We start from the raw sequence: 13416 nt of genomic DNA on the forward strand, positions 1-13416 counted from the left end.
GAGAAATTCTAAGACGATATAACCATGTTCGTCTGTCTGTCCGTCTGTTGTAATCGCGCTACAGCCTTCAATAATGGCGCTATCGTCCTGAAATTTGGCACAGATTCGTTTTTTTTTTTGTTTGCAGGCAGGTCAAGTTCGAAGATGGGCTATATCGATCCAAGTTTTTATATAGTCCCCATATAAACCGACTTCCCGATTTGGAGTCTTGGGCTTATAAAAAACGTAGTTTTAATCCAATTTGCCTGCAATTGAAAATCTAGTGGTACTTGAGGACCATAAAAAGTTGTGCCGAAAATGGTGCCCATCGGTCCATGTATAGGTATAGCCCCATATACACCGAACTCCCGATTTTGCTTCTTGAGCGTCTAGAAATTGTATTTTCTATCCGATTTGCCTGAAATTGAAAATTTGGAAGTATTTTTGGACCTTAAGGAGGTGTGTCGATAATGGTCCGTATCGGTTCCTGTTTTGGTGTAACTTCCATATAGACCGATCTCCCGATTTTACTTCTTGGGCTTCTAGACACTTTATTTACTATCCGATTTGCCTGAAATTGGAAATCTAGATGTATTTTGAGACCACAAAGAGGTGTGTCGAAAATGGGGTGTATCGGTCCATGTTTTTGGTATAGCTTCCATATAGACCGATCTCCCGTTTTACTTCGTGGGCTTCTAGATACTGTATTTACAATCCGATTTGCCTGAAATTGGAAATCTAGATGTATTTTGGGATCACAAAGAGGTGTGTCGAAAATGGGGTGTATCGGTCCATGTTTTGGTGTAGCTTCTATATTGACCGATCTCCCGATTTTACTTCGTGGGCTTCTAGAAACTGTATTTTCTATCCAATTTGCCTGAAATTGACAATCTAGAGGTTTTTTAGGACCAGAAAGAGGTGTGTCGAAAATGGGGTGTATCGGTCCATGTTTTGGTATAGCCGCCATATAGATCGATCTCCCGATTTTTATTCTTGGGCTTCTAGAAACTGTATTTATTACCCGATTTTTCTGAAATTGTAAATCTAGAGGTATTTTCGGACCAGAAAGAGGTGTGTCGAAAATGGGGTGTATCGCTCCATGTTTTGGTATAGCCCCCATATACACCGATCTCCCGACTTTATTTCTTGGTCTTCTAGAATCCGTAGTTTTTATTCAATTTGCCGGAAATTAGAATTCTAGAGGTATCTTAGGACCATAAAGAGGTATGTCGAAAATGGTCCGTATCGCTCCATGTTTTGGTATAGCGCCTATATAGAATGATCTGCCGATTTTACTTCTGGGGCTTCTAGAATTTCACCCAATTCGTCTGAAAGTGGAATTCTAGAGGTATTCAAGAACCATTAAGAGGTGTTGAGTATTGGTCCCGATTTTTATTCTAGGGCTTCTAGAAGCTGTATTTATTACCCGATTTGCCTGAAATTGAAAATCTGAAAGTATTTTTGGACCTTAAAGAGGTGTATCAAAAATGGGGTGTATCGGTCCATGTTTTGGTATAGCTTCCATATAGACCGATCTCCCGATTTTATTTCTTAGGCTTTTAGACACTGTATTTACTATCCGATTTGCCTGAAATTGGAAATCTAGATGTATTTTGGGACCACAAAAAGGCGTGTCGAAAATTGCCCGTATCGGTCCATGTTTTGGTATAGCCCTCATATATACCGATCTCCCGGTTTTGCTTCTTGGGCGTCTAGAAACTGTATTTTCTCTCCGATTTGCCTGAAATTGACAATCTAGAGGTATTTTAAGACCATAAAGAGGTATGTCGAAAATAGTCCGTATCGATCCATGTTTTGGTATAGCCGCTATATAGATCGATCTCCCGATTTTTATTCTTGGGCTTCTAGAAACTGTATTTATTACCCGATTTTTCTGAAATTGTAAATCTAGAGGTATTTTAGGACCAGAAAGAGGTGTGTCGAAAATGGGGTGTATCGCTCCATGTTTTGGTATAGCCCCCATATACACCGATCTCCCGACTTTATTTCTTGGGCTTCTAGAATCCGTAGTTTCTATCCAATTTGCCGGAAATTAGAATTCTAGAGGTATCTTAGGACCGTAAAGAGGTATGAAAATGGTCCGTATCGGTCCATGTTTTGGTACAGCCCCTATATAGAATGATATGCCGATTTTATTTCTTGGGCTTCTAGAATTTCACCCAATTCGTCTGAAAGTGGAATTCTAGAGGTATTCAAGAACCATTAAGAGGTGTTGAGTATTGGTCCCGATTTTTATTCTAGGGCTTCTAGAAGCTGTATTTATTACCCGATTTGCCTGAAATTGAAAATCTGAAAGTATTTTTGGACCTTAAAGAGGTGTATCAAAAATGGGGTGTATCGGTCCATGTTTTGGTATAGCTTCCATATAGACCGATCTCCCGATTTTATTTCTTAGGCTTTTAGACACTGTATTTACTATCCGATTTGCCTGAAATTGGAAATCTAGATGTATTTTGGGACCACAAAAAGGCGTGTCGAAAATTGCCCGTATCGGTCCATGTTTTGGTATAGCCCTCATATATACCGATCTCCCGGTTTTGCTTCTTGGGCGTCTAGAAACTGTATTTTCTCTCCGATTTGCCTGAAATTGACAATCTAGAGGTATTTTAAGACCATAAAGAGGTATGTCGAAAATAGTCCGTATCGATCCATGTTTTGGTATAGCCGCTATATAGATCGATCTCCCGATTTTTATTCTTGGGCTTCTAGAAACTGTATTTATTACCCGATTTTTCTGAAATTGTAAATCTAGAGGTATTTTAGGACCAGAAAGAGGTGTGTCGAAAATGGGGTGTATCGCTCCATGTTTTGGTATAGCCCCCATATACACCGATCTCCCGACTTTATTTCTTGGTCTTCTAGAATCCGTAGTTTTTATTCAATTTGCCGGAAATTAGAATTCTAGAGGTATCTTAGGACCATAAAGAGGTATGTCGAAAATGGTCCGTATCGGTCCATGTTTTGGTATAGCGCCTATATAGAATGATCTGCCGATTTTACTTCTGGGGCTTCTAGAATTCGTAGTTTTCACTCAATTCGTTTGAAAGTGGAATTCTAAAGGTATTTGAGAACCATTAAGAGGTGGTGAGTATTGGTCCATGTTTTGGTATAGTCTCCATAAAGACCTATCTCCCTAATTTATTTCTAGGAATTTTGGAATCCGGCTGACCACAAATAGGTCAGCCGAATAAGGTGTGTCGACCCATGTTTTAGTATAGCTTCCACATAGACCGATCTCCAGATTTAACTCCTTGGGCTTCTAGAACCCGTAGTTTTTATCCGATTTGTACAAAAATTTAAATATACTGGAATTTTGGACACTAAAAAATCTGTATCGCATTTATTTTTACCGGTCCATTTGGTAAGGCATCGATATAGACCGATTTAGCTTCTTGAGGGTACACCCAAAGAAAAAATATTTTCCTCCGAAATTAAATTGTAGACAAACGAAATTCCCCTTTCGTATAAAGTATTTTCGTTTAGAGCAAACTAATCCAAAATTTTGATAAGCGATTCAACGATTGTCTCTTAAATTTTTGTGTCAAAAGAAAACTTTGCTTGTCTAAATTTCGTTCCTCAGAAAAGAAAACACTTCTTTCACGGTATAGCATGCGCACGGATCATGAAAATTGCTTGAAACTGAAAGTAAAATTTCCATATTTTACTCATCGTATTCATTTAAATAATGGCGGAATAATCTACAGATTTAAGATATGAAATCAAGGCGTTATATACACGATATGTTTATGATTTCTCTAAAACTCAAACTAAATTGGTTCTCATAAATCCAGAATCTGATCTAATCTTCATAGGTATAATCTTTAAATTTTTTCTTCGAGAAGCGTACTGGTTGAACTGATTTTCTTAGGAAAAAATGTGTCATCAAACCCCCTAAAATTCTATATATTATCAAGTAACCCGCTACGACGAAGAGTTTTTAAAGTAAACTATTATATTTGATTCATGCACCCAGAAAAAAGTGATCCCTTCCTTAAGTTAAAATGAACTCATTGTGAAGAAAGTTGAACTTCGTATAGCGCCAAAGACATTTTTATTTGTTTGAATGATGTGATTTTCGTAGAAATTAGGTAGAATGCATTCCATATATTAGTTAACATTTTTCGATATTTATGTACCACTATACTACAGAATGAAAAAATTTAACTGAATTGAATTCATATATGGAATGATTTTATTGAACTTTTTTCATTCATTTGGACAATCTTACATATTTGTGGTAAACCTTTTGCTTCAAATTTAGATCTGCTTACCTTCGTTTTTAAATACAATTTTATGTATTTATATAAGCATTTTTTTCTTAAATAAAAGACATATTTTATTAATATATTAAATACATTTATATAGAATCAACAGCATCGACTGGCCTTGAAATATTAAAACATATTTTTTTCTTCTTCTACACGGATGTAAAAGGCTGTTTTTCATATGTTTGGCTATAAACATTATATGTTTGGAACACAAATTTTTAAACACAATATTTTTGAGTGCAAGCATATAATGTTCATAAACTAGCATAACATGTTTGGGACATATATGTTAATATGTTAGAACATATTATGTTTGGGACATAAAATGTTTGTAAATATAATATGCTTGGATGCAAACATATATTAATTTAGAAATAGCCTATAAACATATATGTGTTTAGTAGCTTGGAGCGCTATTTAACAGGGAGCGATATTGAATTAAGTTGGTGGTTGTTGCTTGTTATTACAAAATTAACATTTTATTTTTCCTTGGGCAATTGATCAGCTACTTCTTTGATCCTTACAAACTGTGTGGTCCGCTGTTCGAATCCCCGTCCGGCAAAAGGTAAAATTAAAATAAAAAAAAATCATACAATTGAATAATTTCTTCTACAATGTTTGTATTACAGAAAAAGGTGCTAAGAACTAAAAAATCTCGTGGAAGTGAGAAAGATGTGGGGGAATATACAATTGGGCAGAAACAAAATTTTGAGCATTCAGGTCGAAAACCTATGTTGTTAGCACCTATATTACCTGTTTATTTTCATAATTCGTTATGATTGTAAATATATAAATTAATAAATAAAATTTTGAGCACAATATTGTTTGGGAGAATTTTTTTTAAGCATATTATATTTTTGGGTGCAAAATGCTTCCAAACATATTATATGTTCACATAATAGCATATTGTTTTTTGGAAGACAACATTATTGAATTTGGATGCAAAAATACAAAATGTTTGGAACTTAGACTACCCAAACATATATTGTTTAGACTAATATGCTTTCAAACATATTATATATTGGAAGAGATCAAACATATAAATGTTTGGGCAATACCCAAAAATGTATATGCTTGAAGCAAAATATGTTTGGAAGTATATGTTACAGAAGCGATTTTTTATGAGCGTGTAGTACTTTTCACTTTGAATAGTTTGCTGCCTAGCAATTTTGTCCACCTTTTACAATTTCAATACCTACAAATATAAACAAAAAATCCAAAGCCAATTTTTTCACAAAAGGTTAGCGTCACTGAATATTACCTGATTCCTAAAGATTCCAAAATGAAGTCGAATGAAGGGGTTGTTATTCTGCTGGTGGTTTCTTTCTTATAAAAAAACGAATATTTTTCTCACTAATTTAAAATAACAAATATTTTATATATTTTATTTGTTTTATAATATTATTTTACTATATTATTTTTTAACAATCTCTCCGTATACCATAACAACGCGATTCCAACTAAAAAAACAACCCACGCGCAAACACATCGATTACATGACAGGTATCGATTACAGGTAGATAAAAGAAATGTAGAAAATTTTCCTATATTCTAACAAGTGTGAACTAAAATATTTTTCTATGCCAAGTGTTATTCGTATGTATGATAAGCTTTCTATAATAAAGGAATTCAGAATTATCATTTTATAAGAAATCTTATTAAATTTGAGGAAACTTGGTTTTAGTTCGGGTTTTGTTTATTTTTACCAATGCTTTGTTATCAGTGATAAAATGTTCTTTTCCAGTAGTAAATTCTTATAGCCAGCGAAGAAAACAGTATTAGTAAAATACCATGCTTTATTATACCCTCCACCATAGGATGGGGGTATATTAACTTTGTCATTCCGTTTGTAACACATCGAAATATTGCTCTAAGACCCCATAAAGTATATATAATCTGGGTCGTTGTGAAATTCTGAGTCGATCTAAGCATGTCCGTCCGTCCGTCCGTCTGTCCGGCTGTCCGTCCGTCTGTGGAAATCACGCTAACTTCCGAACGAAACTAGCTATCGACTGGAAACTTGGCACAAGTATTTGTTATTGATGTAGGTCGGATGGTATTGAAAATGGGCCATATCGGCCCACGTTTACGTATAGCCCCCATATAAAGCGATCCCCAAATTTGGGTTGCGGAGCCTTCCGGAGCAGCAAAATTCATCCGATCCGGTTGAAATTTGGTACGTGGTCTAAGTATGCGGTATCTAACAACCATGCAAAAATTGGTCCATATCGGTCCATAATTATATATAGCCCCTATATAAACCGATCCCCAGATTTGACCTCCGGAGCCTCTTGGAGGGGCAAAATTCATCCGATCCGGTTGAAATTTGGTACCTGATGTTAGTATACGGTCTCTAACAACCATGCAAAAATTGGTCCATATCGGTCCATAAATATATATAGCTCCCATATAAACCGATCCCCAGATTTGACCTCCGGAGCCTCTTGGAGGAGCAACCTTCATCCTACCCGATTGAAATTTGGTACGTGGTGTTAGTATATGGTCTCTAACAACCATGCAAAAACTGGTCCATATCGGTCCATAATTATATATAGCTCCCATATAAACCGATCCCCAGATTTGACCTCCGGAGCCTCTTGGAGGGGCAAAATTCATCCGATCCGTTTGAAATTGGGTACCTGACGTTAGTATACGGTCTCTAACAAGCATGCAAAAATTGGTCCATATCGGTCCATAATTATATATAGCTCCCATATAAACCGATCCCCAGATTTGAACTCTGGAGCCTCTTGGATGAGCAAAATTCATCCGATCCAATTGAAATTTAGTACGTGGTGTTAGTATATGGTCTCTAACAACCATGCAAAAATTGGTCCATATCGGTCCATAATTATATATAGCTCCCATATAAACCGATCCCCAGATTTGACCTCCGGTGCCTCTTGGAGGAGCAAAAGTCATCCGATGCGGTTGAAATTTGGTACATTTCGTTAGTATATGGCCTCTAACAGCCATGTAAAAATTGTCAAATTTTATTACTATAGAAAGTTTTGTCAAAATTTCATTTCTATAGAAAGTTTTGTAAAAAGTTTATTTCTATAGCAATGTGTGTCAACATTTTATTTCCATAGAAAATTTTGTCAAAATTTTATTTCTATAGAAAATTTTGTAAAAAATTTATTTCTGTAGAAAATTTTGTCAACATTTTATTTCTATAGACAATTTTGTCAACATTTTATTTCTATAGAACATTTTGTCAACATTTTATTTCTATAGAAAATTTTGTCAACATTTTATTTCTATAGAAAATTTTGTCAAAATTTTATTGCTATAGAAAATTTTGTCAACATTTTACTTCCATAGAAAATTTTGTCAACATTTTATTTCTATAGAAAATTTTGTCAAGTTTTTATTTCTATAGAAAATTTTGTCAAAATTTTATTTCTATAGAAAATTTTGTCAAACTGAATTATATACGTATTTAATCGGCCTTTTTTTTTGTTTAATATATACCCCTTATGGACTAACTTACAATTTAGAAGACAGTGATAAAAGTTTTACGATACCTTGCCATCGGCAAGTGTTATCGCAACCCAAGTAATTCGATTGTGGATGACAGCCTTTAGTAGAAGTTCCTACGCAATCCATGGTGGAGGGTACATAAGATTCGGCCTGGCCGAACTTACGGCCGTATATAAAGGGTGATTTGTTAAGAGCTTGATAACTTTTAAAAAAAAAAAAACGCATAAAATTTGCAAAATCTCATCGGTTCTTTATTTGAAACGTTAGATTGGTCCATGACATTTACTTTTTGAAGATAATTTCATTTAAATGTTGACCGCGGCTGCGTCTTAGGTGGTCCATTCGGAAAGTCCAATTTTGGGCAACTTTTTCGAGCATTTCGGCCGGAATAGCCCGAATTTCTTCGGAAATGTTGTCTTCCAAAGCTGGAATAGTTGCTGGCTTATTTCTGTAGACTTTAGACATGACGTAGCGCCACAAAAAATAGTCTAAAGGCGTCAAATCGCATGATCTTGGTGGCCAACTTACCGGTCCATTTCTTGAGATGAATTGTTCTCCGAAGTTTTCCCTCAAAATGGCCATAGAATCGCGAGCTGTGTGGCATGTAGCGCCATCTTGTTGAAACCACATGTCAACCAAGTTCAGTTCTTCCATTTTTGACAACAAAAAGTTTGTTAGCATCGAACGATAGCGATCGCCATTCACCGTAACGTTGCGTCCAACAGCATCTTTGAAAAAATACGGTCCAATGATTCCACCAGCGTACAAACCACACCAAACAGTGCATTTTTCGGGATGCATGGGCAGTTCTTGAACGGCTTCTGGTTGCTCTTCACTCCAAATGCGGCAATTTTGCTTATTTACGTAGCCATTCAACCAGAAATGAGCCTCATCGCTGAACAAAATTTGTCGATAAAAAAGCGGATTTTTCTGCCAACTTTTCTAGGGCCCATTCACTGAAAATTCGACGTTGTGGCTCGTTAGTAAGTCTATTCATGATGAAATGTCAAAGCATACTGAGCATCTTTCTCTTTGACACCATGTCTGAAATCCCACGTGATCTGTCAAATACTAATGCATGAAAATCCTAACCTCAAAAGAATCACCCTTTACTTGTTCTAGTTAATGAACTATTCCTAACTGCTTTCAGTTTAGGATTTTTTTACTGAAACAAGTAAATTTTATTATTTCACACAAAAATTTAACTGAATGGAAATAAAATAGCTAAACTAAATTGATGAACATTTTTTCCTTTAGTTTCGAAGACACTTTTTTCTGGGTGTGGTGGTGGGTATTTAAGATTCGGCCCGGCCGAACTTACTGCTGTATATATTTTTACTAACATTGTGTTCCACCCCAGGGCATTAGCCGACTTAAATTTTAAGTCTATAGATTTCGTAGAAGTCTAACAAATTTTGTCCAAATCGAGTCAGATTGCAATATATGCCCAGCAAAAAAAGCGTCGCCAAAAAAGTAATGAAAATGTTCTTTTTGGATCCGGAAGTGGTGCAAAATTGACGCAGAAGCGATGAATTTAACATGGGCTTGTCATAGGGCGGAAGTCCTCCATTTGAACAGCCGTTGCACTGAATTTGCATCACTTCTTCGTTTTGGGTGTAAATTAAAAAATTTTTTGATATTTTGTCAAATAAATAATTTTTATAATTTTTAATGGATTCTAACGTTTCACTTCAAATAAAGGGTGATTTGTTAAGAGCTTGATAACTTTTTTTTAAAAAAAAAACGCATAAAATTTGCAAAATCTCATCGGTTCTTTATTTGAAACGTTAGATTGGTCCATGACATTTACTTTTTGAAGATAATTTCATTTAAATGTTGACCGCGGCTGCGTCTTAGGTGGTCCATTCGGAAAGTCCAATTTTGGGCAACTTTTTCGAGCATTTCGGCCGGAATAGCCCGAATTTCTTCGGAAATGTTGTCTTCCAAAGCTGGAATAGTTGCTGGCTTATTTCTGTAGACTTTAGACTTGACGTAGCCCCACAAAAAATAGTCTAAAGGCGTCAAATCGCATGATCTTGGTGGCCAACTTACCGGTCCATTTCTTGAGATGAATTGTTCTCCGAAGTTTTCCCTCAAAATGGCCATAGAATCGCGAGCTGTGTGGCATGTAGCGCCATCTTGTTGAAACCACATGTCAACCAAGTTCAGTTCTTCCATTTTTGGCAACAAAAAGTTTGTTAGCATCGAACGATAGCGATCGCCATTCACCGTAACGTTGCGTCCAACAGCATCTTTGAAAAAATACGGTCCAATGATTCCACCAGTGTACAAACCACACCAAACAGTGCATTTTTCGGGATGCATGGGCAGTTCTTGAACGGCTTCTGGTTGCTCTTCACTCCAAATGCGTCAATTTTGCTTATTTACGTAGCCATTCAACCAGAAATGAGCCTCATCGCTGAACAAAATTTGTCGATAAAAAAGCGGATTTTCTGCCACTGATTTTGGTAATAAAATTCAATGATTTGCAAGCGTTGCTCGTTAGTAAGTCTATTCATGATGAAATGTCAAAGCATACTGAGCATCTTTCTCTTTGACACCATGTCTGAAATCCCACGTGATCTGTCAAATACTAATGCATGAAAATCCTAACCTCAAAAGAATCACCCTTTATTTTCAAAAATTCACAATTTTTTCAGATTGGATTTAGGAATTTTGTCGACAAAGTTTCAATCATTTGTACCATTTTATTAAAGCTTACTCTGTTTTTAACCTTTTTGAAACAAAAAAATTAAATTTACCCATTAAAAATAAGAAAAAAGCGAGTTATAAATAATTGAATTAAAAGAACTTCTTGTGTAGTTAAAATAAAGAACATCGTTGAGAGTACATTTTTGGAAGTGCTTTTAAAGTTGAGCCTTTGGAAGAACTTCCAAATTTTTTTGCTGGGTGTATATGGGAATCAAAACCCAACACATTTGACGAATTTGATATTGTACTCGCCCGAGTTTAGACTGAAAACTGAAAAACTGATATTTTTTGGACATTTTATTTTCACTATGAACGTTACCTGTAACATAATTTATCAGAGCTTCAACAGAGTTATAAAAAGAAACAATTGGATAAAATTTGGTTTTCATATACATACATATGTACATAGATTTTAATTATATTAATTAATTGCCATATTTAATTCGATTTACAAAATTGAATAATTTTAATGCATAATGCTAATATAGCAAAGGAAATACACAAAACACCAATTACAATATAAGGTTCACGATTCTCTGACTTTAGTATACGCGGCTCACAAGATTTGGCCTTGGTTATAAGCGTATATTTCTCTAGAAAATGTGAATGTGTGCAAACGCAGGCCTTATGTTCATTACAATAGGCATTAGAGCCACAACAAAATTTATTACATGTAACTTGAGGATCGAGACATAAATCGGGAGGTTTGCTAATGCAGGCTATAGCTTTTGTGGTAATATTTTGTATTTTTTCAAAATCTTCGGAAATACATTGACATTTGGAGTTCGTATTGCAAGCTGCATTTTCACCACAGCATATTGCAGAACAATGTTGGTGAGGATCAAGACAAAAATCTTCTATGTTGGGAGCTGCTGAATTATAAGCGGTCTCATAAAATTCGAATATGCCTAGAAAAGAAGGTTCCTGATCACAGGTGACAAGATTGTGACCACTAGTTTTCATCTCCATAAAACCCTTAAGGCATAAACATTGTCCTTCCAAACATTGGGCATGGGGTCCACAACACATATCCATACAGCTAAAATATTCATTGGGACATTGCTGAATAGCTTCGCATTGAGAGGAGTTAGTGGTAGCATTAAATTTCATCTCATAACCTGGTTTACATAGACATTTCCCCTCTAGGCATTGCCCATTAGAGCCACAAGTTGGACATTGAGTAATAGGTTGACATTGTAAAGAATTATCTGTGACATTTATTTTTAATTCGTAACCTGGTTTACATAGACATTTCCCCTCCAGGCATTGCTGATTTGGACCACATTCCGAATTTCCTAAATGGCATTCAGTATTGTCTGCTGCATCTTTTATTTCGAAGGGGATATCATCATTTTCTAGAGCTTCACATAGAGTCATATTCAATTTCTGATAAAATTTCTCTTGGAATCCTTCAAGACATTCACATTTCGTTCCTTCAATGCAATGACTATGCTCAGGACAACATAATCCTGAACAATGAGCTCTTCCATCATCGCATTCCAACACTTGTATCATCTCTTCCTCTACCAAGGATTCATTTATAATAGCCACACAATCCACATGGTATTTATATTCTGACACATTTCGACGAAATCCTTCTTCACACACACATTGATCACTAGAACATTGAGAATTTTTTCCACAGCAAACTAATCCAGAGCATAGAGTATAGCCACTAAAACAATGAAGATTCAAATCATTTTTCAAACATTCCGCCATATGTCCTTCGTCATCAATACGGAAATATCCTTCATTACAAATGCATTGTCCTTCCACACAAAGTCCATCAGGAGAGCAGCATTCAGTAGCACATTGTATATAATCCAAAGGACATTTGATTTCGGATTTATCACAAACCATGGACTCATTTGATCCGAATATTTTCATTTCATAACCTTTAGAACATTGACAACCTTCATTTCCATTGCATGCTGCATAGGGTCCGCAATCGTTATCCTCTTCACATCTCAAAGGCAAGGGAAAGGTACATGAAGTCCTATTAGTGTCTTTGTCATAATATTCAAAAAATCCCTTTTTGCATTGACATTTTTTACTAGCATTATTACATTCCATATTTTCACTACAATTTTGATCATCACAATCCATCATAGAGACTGGTACCAGACAACTGCCATTTTTCGTCTTTAATTCATTGCCCTCGCATTCAGATCTTACATAGTTTGCACAAAATATTAAAAATATTAAAATTTTTAAAAACATTTTGAGATAGCCGCCTAGGTGAATGTTTTTTCTATGAAATTTCAAGAGAAACTAAACCAACTTCACTATGTTTTGAGGTTTCTTGCCCTAACTAATAAACTTATATTTGTTGTGGTTTCTATACAATTTTATTTATATATGCGAGATAAAATTTGTGGTTTATGTAGCAAATGTGTGAAATTTTAATGGTAAACTAAAACTAATTTTGAAATATAACATTTGATTTCTCCTTCTATAGAGAATTTTGTCAAAATTTTATTTCTATAGAAATTTTTTTCAAAATTTTATTTCTATAGAAATTTTTTCAAAATTTTATTTCTATAGAAAATTTCGCAACATTTTTGTATCTATAGCAAATATTTGGCAAATTTTTATATCTATAGAAAATTTTGTAAAAGTTTGTCTAACAAAAATTTTGTCAAAATTTTATTTCTAAAGAAAATTTTATCAAAATTTTATTCTATAGAAAATTTTGCCAAAATTTTATTTCTATAGAAATTTTTTTCAAAATTTTATTTCTATAGAAATTTTTTGTCAAATTTTTTTTCTAACGAAAATTTCGTCTAAATTTTTTTTCTATAGAAAATTTTGTCAAAATTTTATTTCTATAGAAAATATTGTCAAAATATTTTTTTGTCAACAGTTTATTTCTATAGAAAAGTTTGTCAAAATTTTATTTCTATAGAAAATGTTGTCAAAATTTTAATTCTATAGAAATTTTTGTCAACATTTT

The 13416-nt window shown here is 34.6% G+C and overlaps 1 protein-coding gene across 1 annotated transcript; it reads right to left on the minus strand.

Moving 5' to 3' along the window:
• Positions 1-10840: 10840 nt before the first annotated feature.
• LOC142224165 (uncharacterized) lies at positions 10841-12730 on the minus strand. The gene is made up of 2 exons (XM_075293950.1): positions 11699-12730; positions 10841-11581 (listed from the first exon to the last, which is right to left on the minus strand). The coding sequence occupies exons 1-2, from the start codon at positions 12681-12683 to the stop codon at positions 10902-10904; spliced, it is 1665 nt and encodes a 554-aa protein (XP_075150065.1). The 5' UTR covers positions 12684-12730; the 3' UTR covers positions 10841-10901.
• Between the last annotated feature and the right edge of the window lie 686 nt (positions 12731-13416).

This window comes from Haematobia irritans, chromosome 2 (genome assembly GCF_050003625.1).
Source record: "Haematobia irritans isolate KBUSLIRL chromosome 2, ASM5000362v1, whole genome shotgun sequence".
NCBI classification, from domain to species: Eukaryota; Metazoa; Arthropoda; class Insecta; order Diptera; family Muscidae; genus Haematobia; species Haematobia irritans.